At 46.6% G+C, this 27,694-nt stretch overlaps 1 protein-coding gene, 1 non-coding gene and 1 pseudogene across 2 annotated transcripts; 1 reads left to right on the forward strand and 2 right to left on the reverse strand.

Annotated features, from left to right (window-relative positions):
• LOC135827043 (serine/threonine-protein phosphatase 2A regulatory subunit B'' subunit gamma-like) overlaps positions 1 to 27,694 on the forward strand; it is a 36,550-nt pseudogene that overhangs the window by 1,002 nt on the left and 7,854 nt on the right.
• LOC135827485 (uncharacterized) lies at positions 15,476 to 17,632 on the reverse strand. Its single transcript, XM_065339976.1, has one exon. The coding sequence runs from the start codon at positions 16,775 to 16,777 to the stop codon at positions 15,869 to 15,871; it is 909 nt and encodes a 302-aa protein (XP_065196048.1). The 5' UTR covers positions 16,778 to 17,632; the 3' UTR covers positions 15,476 to 15,868.
• On the reverse strand, positions 25,129 to 25,201 carry Trnar-acg (transfer RNA arginine (anticodon ACG)). The gene has a single exon. It is a non-coding gene; the product is annotated as a tRNA-Arg (tRNA).

Here is a 27,694-nt window from a genome sequence, read left to right on the forward strand (position 1 = left end):
ATTGGCAACATGCGGCACAGTTAGCCATGCAGCGAGTGATCTTGGTGATCCGGCAATGCATTGGCGAGTGGTGTGGACGACTCCCGTCACTTGCCGAATACCCACCTGGCTGTCACCCAACAGTCTTGTCGGTCATGCTCGTGATTCGTCGTTACTATGACCGGATACTTCTGCAGTGTTGTTCTGTCTGCACCCAGCTGGATAAGGTTCGGCAACGTGCGCTGCATTTCCTGGGAGTCGACATGAGTCAAAGTGTCTTTACTTCGCCGAAAATATTCATCGAATGCATTCAATGATTCACCCCGCCACCCCGCCATTCCCTTCGTTGTACACGCTCCCGATGCCTGATTGCGAGGCTAGCGCCGAGACTTCTGGTTGGTCGAGTGGCTCTCAGTGCGTCGGTCACGTATTTCCTACAACCTCTGTGTCTTGTTTTGTGTTGTTCTTGGCCACATGTTTCCCAGCAGGGCTGTGTTCACAGTGAAAAAGAAAATGAGAAAGACTCTAGTTTCAAAACGCAATCAATAGTACAAGCTGGATCGACATACTGTAAATATACAAAATTTCGGCCCTGCAAAATTCGGCACTTCACGATTTTTGACATTTCGGCGGCGATTTATTTTCGGCTTGGGGTAGAGGGCATGGTACATGGTATAGTGCGACAGATGCTGTGAAAAATTTCATCGGCGTTTTAATTTAGGCATTTTGGGTCGGTGCCGAATATAGCCGAAATTTAATAGCTGCCGAAAATTTGAATATCTACAGTACCAGGGTTTTTGACTGTCTACATATTTCTTCTAGCACAATTTTTGTTACTAATTTTAGTAAATTAGGCTCGGGTGGAGAGCCAAGGATTCATTTATAAGAAGAAAAGAGGGCCAAAGAGCTACAAGTTACGCTATAATATCCACTAACACCACCAGTTACATTACAAGATGCGCTAGAGCTGAGATGTGCTAGAGCTGATTGCCAGTTATGTGTAGAACGTCAGTACCGTCGGTCAGTGTGGTGCAATGTTATCGCATGAGCTTATTGTAAAGTAACTGCAGTGGTGTTACTGCATATTATAGCGTAACTTGTAGCTCTTTGCTCCTCTTTTTCTTCTTATAATTTAATAAAGTATTTAATTGTATGTGGATCCAGCTTGTCCAGTTGATTGCACTATGGAAACTACAGTGAAACCGGTCTGAGACGACGGCTCCAGGGACCTTCAAAACGTGGTCTCTGTTACCAGGTGGTCTCCTTATCCAGGGTCATTTGACAGGTAATAGCATCCCTTGATCCTTGTTGCAGTGGTCTTCTAGGACAGGTGGTCTTCTAGGACAGGTGGTCTTCTAGGACAGGTGGTCTTCTAGGACAGGTGGTCTTCTAGGACAGGTGGTCTTCTAGGACAGGTGGTCTTCTAGGACAGGTGGTCTTCTAGGACAGGTGGTCTTCTAGGACAGGTGGTCTTCTAGGACAGGTGGTCTTCTAGGACAGGTGGTCTTCTAGGACAGGTGGTCACCTTGACAGGTTTTACTGTATTGTCCCCTCGTCGCTGGCAGTATCCGGCATAGCAGGCTGGTACATCAAGTAGCGCATGGCACATAGATGATGACACAGCAACGACATAGCTCGATTGCGACTTTTTTTTGTAGCCTAGAGAGCGTGTGTGGGCAGGCGTGCGTTTACCGCCATATTGCCAGGTGTGTCTTTACCATAGTGCTGAAACGATTACCTTTTTTCCTTAGTGGCTAAGCTGATACCATAACGATCGGCTCATCGGCTAAACGATTATTATTGTATCTTCATCAGTGCAATGTACATTCTGTGAAGTTCAAAAAAATACGAGGCCAACATTGCCAACAATGGAGAGCGGGTGCATAGATCCGATGATCCTGCAACAAGTCCGTCAGCTGTTCAGACTGACCAGACGAATACAGACAAGACAGAGGTGACGCACTGGTTGCAACCCAAGAGCTGATGGTGCCCTGTGACTTCGCTGACTCCGACGATGAAGTCAGAGAAGCCGGCCAGGAGTGCAGATCGGCAGATCTCGACGGATGAGCTGACTTGAGGCGCACCAACTAGTAACTAGTTGCTTTTCCTGTCTATGCTCAAAATAGGCCCAGACGCCAGGCCCAGCTCGTCATCGAGCAAATTGGTTCCGGAACTGTCAACAGAACGGAAAACACGAAACTGAAGACCACTTTACTGTCTTTAGCTCAAGACTACTCGCATCTAGAGGGAACTCTACTGAGCCTGCCAGTCCTTCATGCTGCCTGTAAGAAAAGTAGTCAGCTGAAAAGACGGCGACGGTGATCGTGTCGATGTTTCTCAGATCGTGCTTGTACTTTTACACGGACATGTACATCGATGTTGCAAGAGTACAGTCATGTACATATTCGTATCGTACTCGCAACACTTTCGGTGCATGCATGCTTTGTGCGACCCCCAAAAGGGGGGAAATCCCGTACCAAGCGTAAGTACCATTCTACTCGTTTAGCCGATAAAATCGAAATAACCGTTCGATCTATTTCTTATCGAATAAGTAACGAGTAATCGATATAATCGTTTCAGCACTACTTTACCACCATATTTATCAACCATAAGTACAGCTGCAGTGGTATCTTCAACTTCATTCTCCCTCGTTGCTTGTTCAAAAAAAAAGACTCTGCGTTCGCTTTTGTTCTGATCCAGGTACCAGTACCAGTGCTGGTGATGGTGGTGCTGGTGATGATGGTGGTGGTGATGGTGATGGTGATGATGGTGATGGTGCCGGGCTACCGGCTGCAGTGTCGGCCGCATCGGAGGCGGACGTGGAGCAGATGACGGCGCAGTGCATTGCTGACTGGCATACGCCGACTGCTGCCGCCGCTGCAGCATCCACTTATGAGCACATACCTCGATTCTACAGAAAGGTACAGTGTGAAACTCTGCAGATTCTTTTGCATTTCTTTTCATGTTTTCTTTTTGAAACTCGGATGTTGAGCCAATAATAAATACAGTGAACTTTGCGTATAACGACACGCGGCGGGGCATCAGAAAAGTGTCATTATTCGCGAAGTGTCCCTGTACCCGAACTCTCATTATATGTATTACAGTTAGATGGGACTTTGCTCTGGGCATGGAAATTCTGTCGTTATTCACGAATTCTGGTTATATCCGCAGTCGTTATTATCGAAGTTGACTGTATAGAAAGGAAAAAAGGACATAAGGATACGAGTGTTGTTGCACTTTCTGACTGTATATAGTATCTAGTTACAGTGGTGGACGGTTACTCTTAATTAACTTGTATCCCTTATGTCCTTTTCCTCTTTTCTTTTCTATTCCTTTCTCTCCGCTGTTTCCCCTTTTTCAAGGCTCTCTTTCTTCAGTGCGTGGGCTTGGCAATGAAGCCGAGAGACAGTCTGTCGGCTGAGCTAGGTGCACCTCACTGGCACAGCCACCATGGCCCCTAACGTTTTTATGTCGTTGCTCCTTCCTGCTTCCTGTCAAACTCTTCCTTAGTAGGGTTGTGTGCAATGTACAAATAATTCGGGCGTCCCTAATCCGGGCAGGTCCGTCTACCCCCCCCCCCCCCGACTCGTTGACTTGTTGACTTGTTCGGGTTTCTACTCCCAGAAAGTAACAGCCCTGACAATAAGCCCATTGTGCATTGCCAAATATGGAAGGTATGAGTAATGCATGTGAGTACACTGGGATCAGCAATGCACTGGTCAACTGCCCAGACGACCATGCCCAGGTGGCTGTGTGGGGTGTTATGTGAGTACGCTGGGATCAGCAATGCACTGTTCAACACCCCAGACGACCATGCCCAGGTGGCTGTGTGGGGTGTTATGTGAGTACGCTGGGATCAGCAATGCACTGGTCAACACCGCAGACGACCATGCCCAGGTGGCTGTGTGGGGTGTTATGTGAGTACGCTGGGATCAGCAATGCACTGTTCAACACCGCAGACGACCATACCCAGGTGGCTGTGTGGGGTGTTATGTGAGTTCGCTGGGATCAGCAATGCACTGTTCAACACCGCAGACGACCATGCCCAGGTGGCTGTGTGGGGTGTTATGTGAGTACGCTGGGATCAGCAATGCACTGTTCTACACCGCAGACGACCATGCCCAGGTGGCTGTGTGGGGTGTTATGTGAGTACACTGGGATCAGCAATGCACTGTTCTACACCGCAGACGACCATGCCCAGGTGGCTGTGTGGGGTGTTCATGGTACAAATTACATCATTGCACAACGGGCTTATAATGTTCTATGCCTCCGTGGACACACGTATGTTCTGTGTCTGCTCATATGTGTTTGCTCTTTACACTGTGCAGTGTCCGGATGAGAACGATGCAGTCCGTATGAGAGTGAGAGAGGAAGCACGGTAAGCATGCTATAATTATTATGATGATGTCATGCTTTGCTCGTCTCGTGAGAAAATGTTATACAATGTGCACTCTGATGTAAAATATGTACTCTGTTTTTGCATTTCTGTACGCTAGTGCTCACCACGCATGCTCGGTTTTGGGTGCGTGCGCGCCTGCGTGTGTGTGTGTATGTGTGTGTGTATGTGTGTGGTCATTGGGCGTGTGCGTGCATGTGTGTGTGTGTGTGTGTGTTTGTGCACATTCTTGTTTTTTCTGTTTTTCGTTCAGGGCACGTCATGTGCAGCGTCTCAGCAAGGAAATGTTGACGAACAGCGACCTTGATGTGAGTGTGAACACAGTACTGTCAACTGTGCGTATAACGACACTCGGCGGGGCATCAGAAAAGTGTCGTTATTCGCAAAGTGTCGTTATACCCGAAGTCTCTTTATTACAAGTATGTGTTACAGTGGGATGGGACTTTGCTCTGGGCATGGACATTCTGTCGTTATTCGCGAATTGTGGCTATATCCGCAGTCGTTATTAGCGAAGTGGACTGTAAACTGCGTAGTTCTGCGCTGTACTGAGTCACAGAGTATGGCTGCTGAGTCACTGAGTCACAGAGTATGGCTGCTTTTCCCACTTGTTGAGTTGGATTTGGGCCATTCACGTGCATTCAAAATCTTGCGGGTGCGTCGACACCCACTCTGTGTGTGTGTGTGCGTGTGTGTGTGTGTGTGTGTGTGTGTGTGTGTGTGTGTGTGTGCGTGGGTGCGTGAACATGCCTACGCATGTGTGAATTACTTACTGGCGACTGACACATTTTCCACACTCACGTATTCCTATTATCGCTGCCATTGCTGCCGCCTCCAGTGCTGCTGCTGGTATTGTTGTTGTTGTTGTTGTTGTTGTTGTTGTTGTTGTTGTTGTTGTTGTTGTTGTTGTTGTTGTTGTTGTTGTTGTTGTTTTTGAATTCTTTATTCTCACGATGGCACTATCGCCAATAAGACATCGTTGTTGTTGTTGTTGTTGTTGTCGTCGCCGCTGCCGCCGCCGTCGTCATCGTTGTTGCCTTTGCCGATTTCGTCAATGTTATACTTTGTGCCGAACAATTGAGAGTCCTCAGGCTAGGTAGAGTGCGCAATATTCATTTGAATAGAGCTATCTCTTACACACCACACACAGCACCACACATCTGATCATTTGCGGCAGCTGGTAGTTTCATGCCCGTAGGCAATCATCAGACAACTAAACCTTCGTGTCATGGTGTTCAGGTGCGTCGCACACGGTACGGTCACTACGGTATTGACCGTACCACTCTTTGCCCCGAGTACCCCGTGAATCAATAAAATGCACTGATTTGAGCTCTGAATTTCCAAATTTGTTGGCTCAGCCACCCCTCTCTCGCACGTAAATAGTACAGTTCAGATGTCTGAGCGTAGCACACTAAAATACCTTCCAACGGCCCTGGTGTTTGTTGTCCGTTACCCAGGTTGTCTGGGCTCTTCTGCAGAGGCAATATTCCAGTCAGGAGAATGAAGAGAAGGTGAGTTGTTGGTGTTCTGTTGATCCGCCGCTGTGGTGGTCGGTTTGTGAACTGCACGTGGAGCGTGGGTCAGTGAAACTTGCCCTGTTGTCAAATAACCAAGAGTTCATAGCCAAAAGTGTTCAGCTCGACCAGCTCTCACCTAGTGGTGAAACGGTCACACGTGTGTCCGTTTATTTCTCTCTCTCTCTCTTTCTCTCTCTCTCTCCAATTCTCTCCGACTCTCTCTCTCTCTCCCCAATGCAGATGATCAATTTTGACGACTTTGTGCGCGTAGGCCAAGAGGCCGGCGAAAAGTTCAGGTAAGGCTCGAGCTGGGCCTTCCGGTCGGTCACCTTTGCACCAGCCTCTCCCCATACCCCCCTCCCCTCCCCCATCACCGTCATTGCCGCTGTCGTCGTCGTGGTTTGAAGTCTTTATTCTCACGATGACCAGTGGCCAATAAGAGGTGTTGTTTGATTTCTTTATTCTCACTTGTTGTTGGCGGTGGTGGTGGTGATGCTGCTGTTATTGTTGCTGCTGCTGGTGCTGCCGCCGTTGCTGCTGTTGCCGTTGATGTCAACTTTTTTGTTGTTGCTAACGTAATTCTCATCGTCATTCTCATCGTCATTCTCATTGTTTTTCTCATGGTTATTGCCATGGTTCATGCAGCTCTTACTTCACTCCCATGGTGTATGCAAAGCTCTAGCAGCAAGACCCTCGTGGCCGGTAAGCTGTTCTAGAGTACAGCCATGCAGCCATGCAGCTGTACAGCTTAGCTAAAGCTAGCTACGCATACAAGTTTTATTTTCCCTACACGTACAAGTGGACTTTGCCCACTGGCCCTGGATTCTGCATTCACAGCACGTACCGTGAACTGCGATGCCTAGGCCATTAGGCACAAGCATTCACATACTGAGTGAGGGTCGAAAGCTTTTAGGGTGGGGTTTGGGGGTGGGGGGGGGGGGGGGCATGCTCCCTGTCGCCCTCACGGACTAAGTGCCTGTCACTTCTGCACTTTCAACCTTTTGAGAAGTGGGTTGGGTGGAGGGGGAGGGGGCACATGCTCCCTGTCGCCCTTACGGACTACCAAGCGCCTGGCACTTCTGCACTTTCAACCTTTTGAGAAGTTTTGACACTGTGGAGCTTACCGTACATGCAGCCTTTGACTTCTGATATAACAAACACCATTGTGCAGGAGAATTAGTTCTTTATAGCCAAAGTTTTGTTATAACAGAAATGCACTCACACTATACAAGCAGCACGTCATGACTGGCAAGTGGCCCATGACTGTATGAGTGCACTTGGTTTACATACGTCCCTACGAGATTTGGTTTGTTATAACCGAAACTGTTCGCTATAAAGGGTCAGCTTTGTGCGGGTTCAAACAAACTGGTTCTGTATGTGCGAGTCTGTTATAAGGGGCCGTCCGTAAATATCGATGTTTTTTTAGAGACGATATTGGTGCTTCTCTCCCTTGACCCCCCTCCCTCCCCCCAGAAGACGCACATGTACATCTAGATCATGGAATCAATATTTTTGGATGCTCATGAAGTGCCCAGGATGTTGAGGGTCCGGTGTAGGCGTGAAAATCCCGCCGCACTCACGCAATAGCTGCATCGCCTGGGGGGAGCGAACCGGGTTGGCGCTGCAGTGCTCACAGCCATCGTGTACTGGTGTAGACAAAGCGGCTACGCTCGGGCTTGAATGTTTTCAAATCCTTGTTCAGACAGTGATGACTGGAAACCCTTGTGGAGTTCGTCCGTGTTTGTTCGCACTGCCTCTACGTCTTGAAAAAGGTCTCCTGCAGGCATCGTTCGGCCGATTTCCACAATCAATAGCTCATTCCTTTGCTCTTGAAATTCGCCATGGGCGTACAGCTTCCAATTTTTGATTTTGTTCTCGTGTCGCGAGTTTTAGCTCCGCGAACGGAAGCTGGTTTCACATTTCTTGTATAGCCATTTAGACGTCCGCGTGCAGGGATCGGCGAAACTTCAGATATTTACATCGATATTTTTCTGATGCTCGAAAAGACGCACATGGCTCAAACCCCCTCCCCCCCAGACGCACCAATATCGTCTCTAAAAAAACATCGATATTTACGGACGGCCCCTAAGTGGAGTCGACTGTATATCTTAAAAAAAGACGGGCTCCCTCTTCAGGCCAGCAATGGATCAGCCACTGATGTGCATATCTGTCTCTCCGTCGTTCTTCATTTCTGTGTGTCTGTCTGTCTGTCTGTCTGTCTGTCTGTCTCTTTGTGTATCAATGTCTTTCTCGTACCTCCTCGTCTCTCTCTCTCTCTCTCTCTCTCTCTCTCTCGCAGGTTACCCATCAGTCGCCTGTATGCCTACATAATGAGAAAAGGTAAGGAGGTTTGAGTTTCATGTTATTAAAAACTCTGGTGTTGAGCCAATAGTAATATGTAAAGAGAAAAGGACCTATTTGACTGTATATTATCTTGTCACCTTGGTGGACTGTCAGTCATAACTAGTAGCTTATAGGTCCTTTTCTATTTCATCTTATTAGTTTGAGAGCACTGTGACATAAGCGTTCGGGAACGTTGGAAAAGTTGGACAAGTTTTGAACCCCTTTACGGCAGATCTGTGTGCGCATAAACAATATCCTGAATGAATATAGCCTAAACTAGTAAACTTGCATGTTGTTTTGTGATGTTCTGTATTGATGTTGCACGGTGTCTATTGAAGGACAGTGTTTGTAAGTATGAACATATGTGTGGACACGCACTGACGTAGGCCACACTCACCTCCAGTGTTGAACGGCTGAACAGGATACTGTGTGTGTGTGTATGTGTACGTGTGTGCACATCTCTCCATCTCTGCATTACAGTCTGGCTGCAGCAGACGCGCATAGGCCTGAGTCTGTACGACTCGCACGGCACCGGGGTTCTCCTTGAAGTCGTAAGTTTACAACTACACATGATCATTGTGTACCCCAGGCACACATTGGGGACTCTGCCCATGTGCTGTAAGCTCACTCGGATCATCATCACCACGTGTGACCACCATGACTTGGTGTGGCTCTGCTGGTGCTGCTGTTCCCGCTGCTGGTGAATCAGGTATAGAACAGTGCATGCTCCAGTGGTTCTCGGTTCTAGTCTTCGTGTACTGAGTGAGTGTATGCATGCCCGGTAGCCGGCAGCAGGGCATGTGCCGTGCACTGATTTGTAGGCTAGTACCGGTACTAGCAGTGGCAGGGCATGTGCCGTGCACTGATTTGTAGGCTAGTACCGGTGCTAGCAGTGGCAGTGCATGCGACCCATGCACCACCGTACAGCTACCGGTAGCTAGCATGGCATTGGACGGATTTAGTTGGCGACGGCTGTAGTGCTGTAAGTGCGCCCGATTCTCGGGGTCACGACACATGCACTACACTCAACTTCGCTAATAACAACTGCGGATATAACGACAATTCGCGAATAACGACAGAGTCCCTTCCAACTGTAATACATATAATGAGAGTTCGGGGATAAGTACACTTCGCCAATAAGGACACTTTTCTGACGCCCCGCCGCCGAGTGTCGTTATACGCAAAGTTGACTATAGTACTAGTACCGTCAAGTACCGCGAGAGCGCCCCGTCTCGCGAGAGCGCCCCGTCTCGCGAGAGCGCCCCGTCTCGCGAGAGCGCCCCGTCTCGCGAGAGCGACCCGTCTCGCGAGAGCGCCCCACCTTGATTTTACAGGCAAGGGAAGAAAACCGTATGGCAGAATGCTGCTAAGTGTGTACGTTGTGAGAACCTTAGTGTACCAAGGTCACACTTGTATCAAGGTCACACTTGTACCAAGGTCACACTTGTATCAAGGTCACACTTGTACCAAGGTAACACTTGTATCAAGGTAACACTTGTATCAAGGTCACACTTGTACCAAGGTCACACTTGTACCAAGGTCACACTTGTACCAAGGTAACACTTGTACCAAGGTCACACTTGTACCAAGGTAACACTTGTACCAAGGTAACACTTGTACCAAGGTAACACTTGTACCAAGGTCACACTTGTACCAAGGTAACACTTGTACCAAGGTAACACTTGTATCAAGGTAACACTTGTACCAAGGTAACACTTGTACCAAGGTAACACTTGTACCAAGGTAACACTTGTACCAAGGTCACACTTGTACCAAGGTAACACTTGTACCAAGGTAACACTTGTATCAAGGTCACACTTGTATCAAGGTAACACTTGGCATGTTTTATGTGGAGCTCGCATCCGCCCGAATGTAAACTGGGTACGGATTGACTGCACAACGTGCAATGTGTGTACAAGGTCCGTGTCGTATGACCTACCGACAGGAAACCACGTCCAGAAGACGACCACGAAAGGACGAGATGGTGGGGCGCTCTGGCGGTACTTAAGGCCGCAACCACACTACGTAAAAATCACAGTACAAATTTTCATGCATATCTCAGTACAAGTCGGTACGCAACCACACTACACTTTTCGGTCTGCATAGTTGACGTTTTCACGCGAACAGCACGTGACGTTGTCGTACCAAAGCGTGTGCCGTGCGCTGGAAAAGACCGGGAAATTCAAAAACAATGCTGATGCTATGTACGACGACCAGGTACAAAAACAAAGTTCTACACAGGAGATATATGGAGCGCGAAAACGACGAAAACGACAAACGTGGCTTTCTACAGGGGTGCGCCAGTTGCTGAAAACCTACAAAGCGCATTTTGCATTTCGCACGCGTCGGCATGACGATTTCTACTGTAATGCAGTTTGTACGTGATTTTGTACCTAGTGTGGTTGCAGCCTTACAGTGCTGGTAGTCTACATACATACATACATACATACATACATACATACATACATACATACATACATACATACATACATACATGCATGCATGCATACATACATACATACATACATACATGCATGCCGACTGCAGTACGGTACGCACAAGAATCCTAATCGATACGCGTGCCATGCCAAACAGTGTGCAAAATGCATTTTTGGATCTGGAATGCTGGTTTACCGAAATTTTTGCGCTACCGAACCGTTGATTTTGGGAAATACCGAAAAATCCCGGTTTTAGAGTATGAATTTTAGACAGCTGTTAAACATGTGTATGCATGTGTTTGTGCATGCATGGACATGTGTGTGTGTGTGTGTGCGCGTGCGTGCGTGCGTGTGTGTGCACGTATCCATATGATTTGTGTGGCGTAGGATTTTGAAAACTACATCCTGGAGCTGATTCCCACTCTTCCTCAGGTAGGTGCCAAATACAGTGTGACACAGGGTGGGGGGGGGGGGGAGAGAGAGAGAGAGAGAGAGAGAGAGAGAGAGAGAGAGAGAGAGAGAGAGAGAGAGAGAGAGAGAGAGAGAGAGAGAAAGAGGGAAAGAGAGAGAGAGAGAGAGAGAGAGAGAGAGAGAGAGAGAGAGAGAGAGAGACCCAGGTGTTAGGTGTAGATATTCTCCGAAACTTTATTACTCTGGGTGGGCAAGGTTACTCTGGGTGGGCAAGGGAGGCAGATAACAGACAACCGAATAAACGAAATCTGGGACTGTACGAGTATTGCGTTGTCGTACGCTGAGGTGTTATTGTGAGGTGTTATTGTGAGGTGGTATTGTGAGCCTTCAGTAAAGGTAACACCGAGGACCGTAAAATCTGTTATTTGCACCTGAGGTCCAGTCTAGAGTATTGCCAATCCTCGGGAGACCCATGTGGAATTTGGAACCTGCTGGAGAGGCCGAAGGGCTACGAGAGAAAGGAAATCAGCACCGCCCCTCACTATGCGCAGCTCATTGAAATAAAGGGTTTCCGATATGTGCTTGTGTGTGTGTGTGTGTGTGTGTGTGTGTGTGTGCGTGCGCGTGCGTGTGTGTGTGTGTGTGTTTGTGTTTGTATATGTGCGTATTTCTATTATCTCTCTCTCTCTCTCTCTCTCTCTCTCTCTCAGTTGAATGGCCTGGAAGACTCGTTCTATTCATTCTTCGTCTGCACCGCCGTGCGCAAGTTCTTCTTCTTCCTTGACCCGCTGAGGACAGGTGTGTGTGTGTGTGTGTGTGTGTGTGTGTTTCTATCTGTCTCTCTGTCCACCTCTGTCTGTCTCTCTGTCCACCTCTGTCTGTCTCTCTGTCCGTCGTCTCTCACTCACTAACTCACTCTCTTCTTTCTTTGTTGTCATGTTTATAGAAATTTAAAACTACTTTGCAGTACTCACGTGGTTGTGTTATACAGTACAGTGTAGTTACTTTACACTGGTTGTGTTATACAGTACAGTGTAGTTACTTTACACTGGTTGTGTTATACAGTACAGTGTAGTTACTTTACACTGGTTGTGTTATACAGTACAGTGTAGTTACTTTACACTGGTTGTGTTATACAGTACAGTGTAGTTACTTTACACTGGTTGTGGTATACAGTACAGTGTAGTTACTTTACACTGGTTGTGTTATACAGTACAGTGTAGTTACTTTACACTGGTTGTGTTATACAGTACAGTGTAGTTACTTTACACTGGTTGTGGTATACAGTACAGTGTAGTTACTTTACACTGGTTGTGTTATACAGTACAGTGTAGTTACTTTACACTGGTTGTGTTATACAGTACAGTGTAGTTACTTTACACTGGTTGTGGTATACAGTACAGTGTAGTTACTTTACACTGGTTGTGGTATACAGTACAGTGTAGTTACTTTACACTGGTTGTGTTATACAGTACAGTGTAGTTACTTTACACTGGTTGTGTTATACAGTACAGTGTAGTTACTTTACACTGGTTGTGTTATACAGTACAGTGTAGTTACTTTACACTGGTTGTGGTATACAGTACAGTGTAGTTACTTTACACTGGTTGTGTTATACAGTACAGTGTAGTTACTTTACACTGGTTGTGGTATACAGTACAGTGTAGTTACTTTACACTGGTTGTGTTATACAGTACAGTGTAGTTACTTTACACTGGTTGTGGTATACAGTACAGTGTAGTTACTTTACACTGGTTGTGTTATACAGTACAGTGTAGTTACTTTACACTGGTTGTGTTATACAGTACAGTGTAGTTACTTTACACTGGTTGTGTTATACAGTACAGTGTAGTTACTTTACACTGGTTGTGTTATAGACCTTATTCGATCACGTGATTTTTCGGGGCGCCTTCGAGGATGCGCACGCGGCACTCGGACGCGTGATCCGGACGAGTGGCAAAAAGGCCTCAGCTGAGCATCACGGAAATTTGTTTTGAATGTATTTTCAATATCGGAGTTCGTCTCCTTCCTTTTCTCGAAGTACTTTCATGCAGGTTTGTCAGGTGTTAGGAGCAGTAAGCAGTCTTCTTGTAGTTTTGAGTGTTCTAGCAGTGATGGCGGTTCAAGACTTGTCCGAAATCTATCGCGATTTGGATAAAGCGGGCAAGACGCGGTATGCCGAGAAGCTGGCGTTTGTCAGGTGTTAGGAGCAGTAAGCAGTCTTCTTGTAGTTTTGAGTGTTCTAGCAGTGATGGCGGTTCAAGAGTTGTCCGAAATCTATCGCGATTTGGATAGAGCGGGCAAGACGCGGTATGCCGAGAAGCTGGCGTTCATCGGCTCGGACCAGGACCCCTACGTGACGAGCAGATCTCTCACGCCTGGTGCCACACCTGATTTCCCCAGCGTGGAGTATCCTGATTTGTACCACTATCTCGTGAACGCGCCGAGTCCCTGCACGAAAGAGGAGATGAAGGCGTACAAAAGCTTGGAGGGGTACCAGTTTTTCGTTGCTGGTTGGGTTGGCAATGTCGTCACCTTTCCTGCAACTGCGGATGGCAAGAGAGCATTTGTGATGGCGAAGGTCCGTCACTCCCAGTCCGTGTCCTCTGCTGAGCTGCAGCCTTGGGTGGCAGCTGACATGGATGGGAGTGTGCTTTGTGCCCACTGTACGTGTATGGCTGGCCTGGGTGAGGCATGCTCCCACATTGCCGCCTTGCTATTTACTCTGGTGGCCAGGACGGATTTCGTGAAAGAAAATTCCGCCTGCACCTCCACGCAATGTCAGTGGATTGCCCCATCCCTGCAGCCTGTGCAGTATGCCAGGATATGCGAGATGGATTTCGCCGCGCCGAGCAGCAAGCGCACTAAGCCAGCAGCAGCCAGTGTGGAGGTCACCACACAACTGCCGACATACACTGTGCCAACCACCAGTGAAGTCAACGAGTTCTTTTCTGGTCTTGCCTCCACGCAGAGCAAGCCAGGGATACTATCAATTGTTCCTGGTTTCTGCGAGAGGTATGTCCCAACCCGCCCAGCTGGGTTCCCAGCTTATATCACCGACCTCTATGATGAGGCAATGCTAGACGCATCACTCGATGTGTTGCTGAACCGGTGTGATGATGTTTTGAAGGGCATGGGAGTGACAGCAGCAGAATCGGCTGCTGTTGAAAAGGCAACCCGCGATCAGAGCAAGAGCAAGCTGTGGTTCAGGTTCCGCGCAGGGCGTGTGACAGCTTCAAAGTTCCGTGATGCTGCTCACACACCCCCTGCGAACCCATCATCATCTCTAATTCGTGCAATTTGCTACCCCGATGCATATCAGTTTTCCTCTGCAGCGACCACTTGGGGTTTGGAGCATGAGCAGACTGCCCGAGACTGCTACGTCAAACTGTTTGAGCCTAACCACTGCGACTTCAAAGTTACTGATTCAGGATTCGTCATCTCCACCACTCATCCGTATCTCGGTGCCAGTCCTGATGGAAACATCAATTGTACTTGCTGCGGATATGGCGTCCTTGAGGTGAAATGCCCTTTCAAAGCCGTGAACAAGTCCTTCCATGATCTGGCAAAGGACACCAACTTCTGTTTGAAGGAGGTCGATGGAAAATTCCATTTGCGCCTTGGTCACAAGTATGCATACCAAGTGCAAGCACAGATGTTTGTATGCAAGGCAGCATATTCGGATTTTGTGGTGTGGAGCGTGCGGGAATGTGTAGTCATCCGCGTTCATCCAGATCCAGATTTCCACAAGACAGTCCAAGCCATCACGTCTTTCTACAAGGCTGGCGTGCTGCCAGAGATTGTCGGCAAGTATTTTACAAAATCCTTCAAATCTACTGCCGCCAATTCTGATGGAGCTGTATGCACTTGCAACGAGGATAAGGACAGCGACGTGGTGGAATGCTCACATCCAGACTGCAGAGTTAAGACGTTTCACTTGGTATGTCTTCGCATGAAGCAGAAACCAAAACGCAAGTGGATATGTGCAGCATGCAAGAAGAAGGAATAACTGTGTGTACGGGTGTGTGTGTGTGTGTGTGTGTGTGTGTGTGTGTGTGTGTGTGTGTGTGTGTGTGTGCAACGCCATGCTAGATTCTGTTGACTCTCGCTCTTTCTTTCCTCTCTTCTCTCTTTTAGTTGTTGTCTCCCGCTTATGATAGCGGCATGGCCCGATAGGGCAGCTGTACATAGCAGTAGTAGTAGTGTATGTGTGTGTGTGTGTGTGTGTGTGTGCATACATGCATGTATCCTGATGCAATTATGTAACTAGGAGCTATGCCCAACCCACCAAAACTCTCACTTCTCACACAAATGATTGCACCATACATGTACATAGAAATCAACAGCCATGCTCATGCATGGCTGCAGGATCATACATTCCACCATGTCAGAAATTTGAACTTGAGTCAATATGACCACTGGGGCTTGTTATTATTATGTGCAGGCAAGCGAAAAAGATGAAATCATATGATGATTTCAAGTTGTGCTTTTTGAAACATGACGTGTGTGTGTGTATGTGTCTGTGTGTGTGTGTGTGTGTGTGTGTGTGTGTGTGTGTGTGTGTGTGTGTGTGTGTGTGTGTGTGTAATGGAGTGTGATTGATTGAGATTTACACATTGGTGCTAACTAGACACAGGGACAAAAGCCGTTCTTCGAGGGAGTGGTAAAATACAAGTAACATAATTTGCATTGCACTCCTGTCCAGGTAATCTATGCAGCAACAACATGCCACACGTTCCACAATACGGGACAAAAAAAGTAAAAAACAAGTCAATACTTCAGTACTTCTACTGGAAAGGCACCACTGAGTCGCAGCAGTTGCACAGCGCAGAGCACACCAGGACAATCTTGTCGATGGTGCACACTCCTGTTGAGGCATCACTCATCAGCATGTTCACTGGCAGGGTTGACTGCAGAATAGTGTACTTCTGCCGCAAGTTGCCGATAACACGTTCCACATGGATTCGTAGCCGAGACAGCTTCCTGGCCTTCTCAATGCTGATTCTCGACAGTTGCTTCTTGCCTCTTGTGAACGGAGGTATGACCAGCTCAGCGCAGTGCAGGCCAACGGCATCACTGACCGTGAATCCCCGGTCTGCCATTAGCTGATCACCCGGCAATAGCTTGTCCAACAGCCCGCAATGCTCCGTGATGTACTTATCCGATGTCCGGCCACCCCATCCTTTGGAGATGAAGGAAATAGTGCCTTGCGGGGTGATACCAATAAGAAATTTAACCGTGTTGTGGTGTTTGTAATTAGAGAAGGTTTGAGCCCTGGCCATCAGATCATGTGGCCTTTCGCAAAACACTTCAAAACAATCAATAATGCAAATGCACTTCCCAAAATGTCCGCGAAACTCCAATGGCATCGTGCGGTACAGTTCGGAGCGCTCTGGCCAGATGATCAACGGCTGCAGCCTGCCATAAAGGACGTGGATCCATTTGTGGAAGTACTTTGAGACGGTAGACTGGCTGATGCCGAAGCGATGTGCTAGATCTTGATCGTGCAAGTTGAGGCGCAGCTTCATCAGGACAATAATAAACTGCGCAAAGGACGGAAGTGCCGCTCGGTGGTGGTCGGGGATGTCCTTGCCAGCAAATGCGAACACTTTCTCCAGCACAGCAAAAGATGGGAGGCCAGTTTCATATCTCACCATGTCATCATTGGACTTGAATCCTGATATGATGGAAGACATTGCCGCCTCTGATTTTTGATGTTTCACAGTGGCTTCCAGGTGCTGTACTTTGACGGTGAGAGCAGAAATAGCAGATTTCTGTTCCTGCAACTGACCATTCAGCTGGCATTTGTCCTCTTCCAGCTGTGCCACTCTCGCCTGAAGCAAGGCTAGATCGTCATTTTCTTGTTCAGCACTATTGTCGACATGGCTGCTGGCTTCAGTGAGCTCTGGCTGAGCTGGGGACGCTGGCTCAACAGAGTCTGACGAACATGAATCTCTCGGCGCACTCTCCTCTTCGATTTCCTTGTCAGCATTACAGTCACTTTCTCCAGTCAGCACGGGCTCATGATTGCCATGGCAGGTATCTTCAGGCTGAGCTGTTGGCTTTGAAGCTGCATGCCGTCGACGTCGGGCCTTGTGGCGATCAAATTTTACGTAAGCTTTCTCACCATTTACTCGACCCTCGTCTGAAAAAAACAGACGGGACGAAATCAGGGGATAGTGGATCGTCGCTCTTCTTGAACCTTACAAAGTGATCGCAGCACACCCAACTGGAAGCGTTGGGCTGCCAGTTCTTGCGCTTCAGCGCAGCAATCCACTTTGCTCTCCTGAGCTGATTAGTTGGGAACTTATAAAAGCTCTTTCCACCGCCTTTCGCGAAACGGTTAGCGCAACCAACTGCACAGCAACTCTTCACCATACTACTACACTCCCTACCCACGTCTCCCTGACCAACGACAGTGACAGCTACCCAGAACAATTCCAAAGCTCTCCTCCAAACACACTTGCCCACAACTATCAACACGCACTTTCAAAACAAAACACTTCTTGCCACTCGTCCAGTTTTTCGTAGGTTCGTGACTGGGGTCCACGTGACCCGTGACGTGTATCGAATAAGGTCTATACAGTACAGTGTAGTTACTTTACACTGGTTGTGTTATACAGTACAGTGTAGTTACTTTACACTGGTTGTGGTATACAGTACAGTGTAGTTACTTTACACTGGTTGTGGTATACAGTACAGTGTAGTTACTTTACACTGGTTGTGTTATACAGTACAGTGTAGTTACTTTACACTGGTTGTGTTATACAGTACAGTGTAGTTACTTTACACTGGTTGTGTTATACAGTACAGTGTAGTTACTTTACACTGGTTGTGTTATACAGTACAGTGTAGTTACTTTACACTGGTTGTGTTATACAGTACAGTGTAGTTACTTTACACTGGTTGTGGTATACAGTACAGTGTAGTTACTTTACACTGGTTGTGTTATACAGTACAGTGTAGTTACTTTACACTGGTTGTGGTATACAGTACAGTGTAGTTACTATACACTGGTTGTGGTATACAGTACAGTGTAGTTACTTTACACTGGTTGTGGTATACAGTACAGTGTAGTTACTTTACACTGGTTGTGGTATACAGTACAGTGTAGTTACTTTACACTGGTTGTGGTATACAGTACAGTGTAGTTACTTTACACTGGTTGTGGTATACAGTACAGTGTAGTTACTTTACACTGGTTGTGGTATACAGTACAGTGTAGTTACTTTACACTGGTTGTGGTATACAGTACAGTGTAGTTACTTTACACTGGTTGTGTTATACAGTACAGTGTAGTTACTTTACACTGGTTGTGGTATACAGTACAGTGTAGTTACTTTACACTGGTTGTGGTATACAGTACAGTGTAGTTACTATACACTGGTTGTGTTATACAGTACAGTGTAGTTACTTTACACTGGTTGTGGTATACAGTACAGTGTAGTTACTTTACACTGGTTGTGGTATACAGTACAGTGTAGTTACTTTACACTGGTTGTGTTATACAGTACAGTGTAGTTACTTTACACTGGTTGTGGTATACAGTACAGTGTAGTTACTTTACACTGGTTGTGTTATACAGTACAGTGTAGTTACTTTACACTGGTTGTGTTATACAGTACAGTGTAGTTACTTTACACTGGTTGTGTTATACAGTACAGTGTAGTTACTTTACACTGGTTGTGGTATACAGTACAGTGTAGTTACTTTACACTGGTTGTGGTATACAGTACAGTGTAGTTACTTTACACTGGTTGTGGTATACAGTACAGTGTAGTTACTTTACACTGGTTGTGTTATACAGTACAGTGTAGTTACTTTACACTGGTTGTGTTATACAGTACAGTGTAGTTACTTTACACTGGTTGTGGTATACAGTACAGTGTAGTTACTATACAGTCCGGCAGCATATGTGCTCCGGATATTCTGCTGAATTAGGGAGGGTGCTGGACTAACAAATCTGATTTACTGCTGCAATGTGCACGAAGAGGACATTTTCGGCGACTGAAAAATTGTGCTCGTTTATAGAGGGTGCTGGTTTATAAAGTGCTGGAGGGGAGAGGGACGGCTTTTGTTACTTTATTTATTTTATTTTATTTATTTTTTACTAAGGCCACAGCTTTCAATCATGACATGCAAAGCAGCGGTGCAACATCGCAGGCATGAATCGTGGACGTGGTGACGGGGTCTGATGTGCTCCACCGGCCTAGGGTCTGGGCTTCACTGCACAGCAAACGCGTCTTGCCGGTCTTGCGGTTGTTCCTGTGGCACGTACTCGGTATACATATTGATAAACAAGCTACGCAACGCCAATTCGTGTATGCTCCAACCACACGCATGCACGCGATGACTAACTGCAACTGAATTCTGTCTTTGTGTGTGTGTGTGTGTGTGTGTGTCTGCAGGCAAGGTGAAGGTGCAAGACATCATGTCCTGCAAGTTTCTTGACGAGCTACTTCAGGTGTGCTTCTGTGTGTGTGTGTGTGTTTTTTCTCTTGACAAAATCCACTTATCTCCAGACACTGGGGTGAATAATGGAGTGTGGTGGTGGGGCCCATTGTGTGTGTGTGTATGTGTATGTGTGTGTGTGCATGCGCATGTGTGTGTGTGTGTGTGTGCATGCGCATGTGTGTGTGTGTGTGTGTGTGTGTGTGTGTGTGTGTGTGTGTGTGTGTGTGTGTGTATGTGTGTGTGTGTGTGTCAGGGCTGCCACTTGCTCCGATTTTTCGTAACTCGTCGGATTTTTGATCGCTTGTCCGACAAACCGACCGATTTTGTTCCCAAAGAGGGACAACCGATTATTTTATTTTGAGCGCTTTTTAGTCCAGTTGGCCATTAATTCCGCGCTTCCAGGTCGCGTTTGGCCGGTCTGCATAATTGACATGGTTGTGCGTGTGCTCGACAGTTAAAAATGTGTTCTGGGGCCCCAACAGCAAGCCATTTTCCTAAAAAAATCATCGCTGGGTCCTGCCCCCTGAACCCCCGCCGGTGGACACCCCCGGACCCCGTCAGACTTGTATCCCTCCAAGTGTGGCAGCCCTGGTGTGTGTGTGTGTGTGTGTGTGTGTGTGTGCGCGCGTGCGTGTCTTTACGTGTGTTTACGTGGTCGTACTTCAAAGTATATCTGTGCATGTGAGTACCAAGGGCGTCGGAACCGCACCGGCGGGGCGGCCATGGCCGCCCCACTTTTTCGGCGTTTTTTTTTTTTTTTTTTTTTTTTTTTTAGCACAGTGCAACAAAGCGCAAAGATCTCAGCGCAAACGTGGCAAATCCTTGTCCCCTATCGTGGTTTGTTGCAGAATCAAAAGTCCATGTACACTGAAATGGCACCAAATGCCTGGGAATGCTTGCAATTGGCTTCAATTTTTGAATTTTTTCCTGGGGGAGGGTAATGTTTGTCCCCGATCGTAGCATCTTCTTGGTTTTTTGCAGAATCAAAAAGTCTTTCATTGTAGTTACCGTACACTGAAATGGCACCAAATGGCCGGAAATGCTTGCAATTGGCTTTAATTTTTGAAATTTTTTCCCGGGGGAGGACCCCTGGACCCCCCTTCCATGGCCGCCCCACTTCCAAAGTCCTTCCGACGCGCCTGAGTACGCGTATGTAATTTGCGTGCTTATGTGTGTGTGTGTGTACTATCTGTGTGTGCGTCTATTTGCGGTGCAGAGACGTTTTCATTTTGGTCCCCCCCCCCCTTCACACACATGCACCCCCCCCCCCCCCCACACACATGCACTCACTAACTACCCCGCTCACACATGGGCACGTCGGTGTGTTCCTTGTCGTTGGCGTGCATGTCTGTAGCTACGCGACGACAAGCTGACGGCCGACCAGCAACGTTGCAACTGGTTTTCAGCACCGCACGCTCTGAGGGTATACGGTAGGTTGGTCTGTGAAACACTTGTTGGCGTTGAGACGTATGCATCAATTTCCCGCCGCCGTTAGGTTTTGCATGGCAAGTCCACTACAACCACCGTACACACTGTCATACCAACTCTGCATAAAAGATCATGAACTTTGTGAGGTCATACTCATAAATGTACTATAACGGGTTGTACCTGCCAAGTATGGGGTAACTTGCCCCGGCCCAAAGGTGACGGCTATCTTAGATACATACATCCCATTGTAACCCTCAATCCACTTTGACTTTTTTTTCCTCCGTTCCCGGTATACTGGGGTCCGTTTGGTCTCCGGTAATATTTTCCTGAGTATTCATGCGCTGCATTCATGCTGCTACCCACAATCAACTGGGATTTTGTGGCCAGGCACAAGGGGTACATGGATGCGGCTAATGGAGGGGTTTGGATACTCCGTCTGCGTTTTTGTATCAGGCGTTCGATTTTCCCCGCCACATTCCATGTTGTCACGGCTATTCGGAGGAAAACGTCACGTACGCCACAGTTTGGGCGTGGTGTGAATGGCCCATTGCTCAGCATTAGGAAGTTTTGCTCACGCCACGCCGGGCCGGGCGCTGTGCTGTGCTGTGCTGTGCTGTGCTGTGCGCTGCGCTGCGCTGTGTGCTGTGCTGTGCTGTGCTGTGCTGTGCTGTGCGGTGCTGTGCGGTGCTGTGCTGTGTGCTGTGCTGTGCTGTGCTGTCCCTAGATGTGCAAACACTGGGACATGAACTGGCTCAGGGCTAGAAGCACACATTTCACAATTTTTGTATTATTTGTATTATTTATTTCAAGGATTCCCCAGAGGTCGTTTAGGCCTATCGAGGGGGTCTCCATTTCTGTACAGTTATAATGAGAATATGAGAATTTAGAAAAGCGATCCTGTCAGCTTTTCTATTATTGTGTTCACATGGCAGAAAAAACGACATCGCTATGCTACGTAAGTTTCTACGTAAGGTGCTCGGTATTTCACTTAGGCTACGTAATATTCTACGTAAGGTGCTCGGTATTAATCTACCAACGCGTGGTAGCCGCGTGCTGTGCACGTGCACGGCAGACATTGTGTTGCAGTGCAGTCCGTTTTCGGATGTGCATGCGCGAGGAACTTTCTTCTTTGGAACTGCTTCTTGCATGAGCTGTTTCGGATATTTCGTCTCCTGGCTTATTTCGCTTTGGCTCTGCTGAGACCTCCTTTCACGGAATATTACTCAGGTGAGTCGACCAGTTCCTTTGATTCATTTGCTTGTGTTGACTCTTTCATTTACGAAAAGTGTGCTGATTTTAGGTGGATTTTAGGTGGAATACAATAAATAATGGAAAAGCTGACAGGAACTGTTTTCTAAATTTAGCTTTTCTGCTGTATTCCTTTTACGGAATACTCAATGACAGGTGATCTCTGAGTTGACCAGTTTCCTTCGATTCATTTGCTTATGCTCACCCTTTCATTTACGGAAACGTGTGCTGATTTTATTCGGATTTAGATCCATTCGTATCTCTTTGCCCTTGCCAACAATGTGCGAAGAACGCGAGTTCACCTTCTTGACGGTAAGGCTTACATGTATGTTGTATGTTGCTGCTGAGGCTTAGATGTGTTGTCGAAATACTCATGTTAATTGTACATTGGTACGTTACAAGTAAGGCACTGGTCATGATTGCTTCCGGCATTCCGTGCTCCGATCATAGGGTAGAATCTGAATTTTGCAGTGGCATAGCATCGTTGGCATTTCCCAATCTGGGGGGGGGGGGGGAAGCATTGGCCGAGTATGCAAAATAAATTCGCATATCAGGGAAAATCTCCATTTAAATCTCCATTTAATTTTAATATGGAGAGGTTCATGCATTCAGTGACTTGTTTGCTTCATACGAAACAAGCCAATGGGTGCAGTCTCGTCTCTTGAAAATCTCGTACGATTGGATTTGTTTACTCGAGTCTGGGCTGTTTGATTTGTGAGTCGCGCCGGGATTGCACTGCCCCAAATAAAGTTGCGTGCCGGCAGAGCAAGAATTACGATCGGCAATCTGTTTGTAGTACCTGCAAGAATGTGCTGTACATGTATCGTATTTTCTCTGTTGTTGTTTCAATTGCCGTCATGTTCCTAAAGAAAGGTTCAGTGACTCATTTGTTTCACACAAGACGAGTCAATGGTTTGGTCTGACTTAGAATCTTTCGCTGTAGAATAAATATATTCGTGTCTCTATTGGAGAAATAATTGTATTCACTGGTTATAAAATAGGGTTAAAACAAACTCACAGAACAAAATTAATACCATCGGTCCCTTGATGTTCGTCCTAAAGAGGTTTGACTGGATATCATTCATACTCACCAAAGACATGTAACATTTTATTATTATGGAGTGCCTTGTTTATCTCTCAATACCTCCAACTATATATCCTTGCCCCTTACAATATCCTCAGGATCAGTGTAGTTGTTGGAACGAGGTGTCAGACTCAACAATGTATTTGTTTACATATTAATACATGTTTATTGTTCCTACTTTGCTGTGTTGTTTTAGACAATCGTGGACTTGTAACACTTTGAAGTCATTGAACTACATGTACTTCCAAAAGTTTTATCGACATCAACAGGATTACGATTTCAGTACAATAAGATGCAGGATGACCTTATCACGACAACCCATGACTACCATAAACACAGAATCAAGAAAAACATCTGCGGCACGCACCTGGTTACAATTCTCAAGTAAATGTGATTTAGGGTGTTATTATTATTATTATTATTATATTTATTTTACTAGGGTGTTTCCCACAGACCTATGGAAATCTGAATTTCCTGAAAGTCAAGACAATCTTATGATAGAGTCATGAAATTCTGAAACAGCAACATACCCAGAATGACCTGCGTATAAAAAAAAGTATCACCGCGTACCGCCACTACCCATATGATTCCCTGCAGAAGAACATGAATATGCAAGACTAGTGCCATTTTCTGCAAGAAAATGCTTGCACATTAATGCGTATAATACGGTATTGAATTTGATATGATGCACATGTACATGTAGAGGCGCTAGGCCATTATTTAGGGCATTCCATTGGTGACATAATTATTATCATAATATCAAGAGTGCATAAACATTTGTTTATGGACTCTTGATAATATCCTTAGCTAAAAAAAACAAAAGAAATTATAGCAATAAAAACTGCTTTATGGCAGTTTTCTAAAAAAAAGTTATTGTGTTCTAGTCCATGGGCCCCGTCTAAAAAGTAAGAAATTAACGAAATGTGATAGCCGAAAATTAAAATTTCACACAAAACCTCACAATAATCACAGCACTTGAGGATCTTAGTTTTAAAAAAATACTGCTTTCAACACTTGTTTAGTCTGACACTTCACGGGTGACTTTTACTGCGCCAACATGCATGAATAGGAAAGAGGACCCAGAGAGGAAAAGGTCTTCTCGCTTTTCATCCTGTGTGTGATTATTGTGAGGTTTTGTGTGAAATTTTAATTTTCGGCTATCACATTTCGTTAATTTCTTACTTTTTAGACGGGGCCCATGGACTAGAACACAATAACTTTTTTTTAGAAAACTGCCATAAAGCAGTTTTTATTGCTATAATACAAAGTGAGCAGGGAAGGAGAAATAACATTTTTGATTTCAGAGACCGGATTTCATTGAGCAGCACTGTCGTGGCGATAAATCGGCCATGCAAAAAGAGGAAGCAATGGAAGTCCACATTATTTGTTGTCGTTGTTGTTCTCTGCTACTAGCAAGAGTCCATAAACAAGAGTATGCAACTGTGATCTCTTTTCTATGGGCCAGATGCGCGGCGCGCTGCCTTCATTACATCATTCAGCTGCAGTCCGCGCACTGCGGAAAATCAAACACCGCACTTTCCCTCTGGTTTGAAATGAACTTTCGTACGCAACTGGAGTTCACGCGCCAGACTTCAGAAATCACGTAGGTACTGGAACGAATCGAGCAAAAACGGATGGGCTCGTACGAGAAATTGTGAGTTTGAATGCATGCTTTCAGAGCGTGATGAAGGCAAGTTACGTAATGAAGGCAGCGCGCCGCGCACTGGGCCATAACCACAGTTGCATACTCTTGTTTATGCACTCTTGCTACTAGTATTCTCTATGTGGGCATGCGCTATGCGTAGGCACTTTCATGAAAAAACGAGAAAAATGCGATCACGCCAGGATTCGAACCTGGAATCTCCTGATTCGTAGTCAGGCGCCTTGTCCGTTGGGCCAAGCGACCGTCTACAGTTTCACAAACCCATATGTGCAGGACAACATCATTATTGGACGTGTTCTATTTCACGTTCTGGGCCCGCAGGTTTGAAAATTCGTTGCTTGTTCGACCCTCGTTTTATCCAGTCCAGCTCTAGGCATTAGGAGTTCAGTGATTTATTTTAGTTAGTATTTTCGCTCCTGCTCTTGTAGTAGTTGAGCACTCTCATGTGAGGTAGTGCCTTTGCTGTTTGCATTACGCAGAGCTCACTGACTTGTCAGTTTGAGCACTCTGGCAAGGTACGTTCGGGCCTGATTGGAAATTTTTATTTTCATTGCTATCAGGTTCGGCCTCATTTCCTCTGTGCTGCGCTGAATAGAGCGTCGTATGGTGTTCGCTGTTCTCGCTGCAGCCGTCAGTTCCGTCGACAGAGTGACCTGAGTCGTCATCTCCGTTTCTGCTCCTGACAATGACTCTGGCTCCTTTCGGAGTGGTGTGGCCCTTGTGGCAACCAAGCTACAGTAGTAGTAGTAGTAGTGTGTTTGTGTGTGTTTGTGTGTGTGTGTGTGTGTGTGTGTGTGTGTGTGTGTGTGTGTGTGCGTGCGTGCATGTGTGTGTGTGTGTGTGTGTAATGTGTGATGTGTGATGTGTTTGCTGCTGCTGCCGTGTGCTGTGTTCCTGTTCAGGTCCGGTACTGGGACGCTGAGTCCCGTGTTTGTAGACCGTGTGTTTGACGAGTGTCTGACCTACGAAGGAGAGATGGTGAGTGTGGCGGTGACGTGTTGTCGTTTGTGATCAGGTACTAGGAATGAAACTCTACCCAGTGCTGTTGACAGCCAGCTGTTTTGGCCATCTATTGTCGGCCTCATCAGTACAGCTACGGGCTTTTTAGAGTCTGTGTGTGTGTGTGGGGGGGGGGGGGGGTTGTTGTTGTTACTTTGTTTTACTTCACCAGAATTACAGGCAGTAGAATGCCTTCTCACTAGACCAGGTCAAAAATAGAGCAGGGTTTAGACAGCAGAGGAAAGATTACATAATTATTTGATCAATGAGCTACGTTAATCAGTGAATTTTCAGGTGGGATAAAAGAGCGGTCCGGAATTGACCTTGTTTCTCCAGTAATCGTATAGATCCTTCAGCTCGGTATTCCTGCAGCAGTTTGTTGAATTTCTTCTGCACTATGCAGCGGTTGCTCATGGTATTGGTGGTGCCTTTCAAGATCTTCTCTGCAATGTGTTCTTTGCCGTTTCCACTGCAAACACTCGCGACATCTCCCAGTACATGTACTTGCTTCAGCTTGTCCACAACATGATCTGCACTACCACACTTCATGTCCACAATTCCCAGAGTTGGCACTTCTGTGGCAGTTCGTGCCACTTGGTAGCTGCCGAACTTGAGGCCAGCCTTACTTGTGCCATCATGTCTGTGGAGAGTGGTGCTAGATGTTTCTTTCAGGTACTCGCCAACTTGCATTGAACTGATTTGCTTGAGCTCTACAAGCATATTGTAGAGCAGCCCGTCGGCACTTGGAAGGGGATCTGCTGATTTACCGACCGTTTTCAGTACTGTTCGGATATACCTGCTCAGAAAGCAAATGCCACTAGTCTTTGTTTGCTTTCAGGAGGTATGCACGTCTGTCTTTCAGTCTGTTCACTTTGCCAGGCACTGCCTTCGAATATAAAGTTGAACGTTCTCTCTCGGGTGTCCCCTTCCAGCCATGTTGTGAAAGCCTTGAACGTCAGTTTCTCCGTTTCTTTCAATCGGAAAAGCTCCAACACAAGACCATTGGACAAGCTCTCACCACTATGCTTCGGCGACCTAAATGCATTGTTGTTTTCCACTGAACTTAGCAGCGAATTCCGAGTCAAACCCAGCACTTTACACCGATCTCCAACTACGTTCTCGCTGCTGTCACCTGTCCCCATTTCTGTGTGACTTGGCATCGTTCAGGTAATTTAGCAGACTTTTGCTACTTCCTGAAGTTGCAGGACGACTCCATCTTACTAAATTCAAGGGTGCTCTACACGAATATGAGAGTTTCCCCCGCCGAGCAACCAGAAGAAAGTACTGAAAAACACGATCGAAATTTTCCTCCAGAACTTAAGACGTCTGAAAACGGTTCAACGACGGCAAGCGACACACCAAACGAAAGCTACTGTCTTCATGAACCAGGAAATGGCTGTCTTCTTGCTGAGAAATTTGAGCCTGCAGCAAAACATTCGAAAAACACGTCGCTCGCCCACCTGGGCACGTCATGAGTACAGCCGTGTCTACAGTCCATTTCAAAACTATAGACGCGCACCTAGGCAAAAACCGTTATGCCAGCATCTATACCACATGAAATCTGTGATCACTTTGTGCATAATTTTTTCCAAATTGGGCGTCTGTTATCCAATCGTTTAGAAACTATATGAGAGTAATTGTGGAACGGACCTGAGCAATATTCCGAAAACTATTCTCAAAAAGTTCCAGCCAAATTGGAAATATTTCAAAAACACTGCGCGTCTATAGTTTTGAAAT

The sequence above is a fragment of the Sycon ciliatum genome, chromosome 11 (genome assembly GCF_964019385.1).
Source record: "Sycon ciliatum chromosome 11, ocSycCili1.1, whole genome shotgun sequence".
Lineage (NCBI taxonomy): Eukaryota > Metazoa > Porifera > Calcarea > Leucosolenida > Sycettidae > Sycon > Sycon ciliatum.

Coding starts and splice junctions, on each gene's coding strand:
- LOC135827485 (XM_065339976.1), bottom strand. CDS start 16,777: ATGTCTTCCATCATATCAGGATTCAAGTCCAATGATGACATGGTGAGA.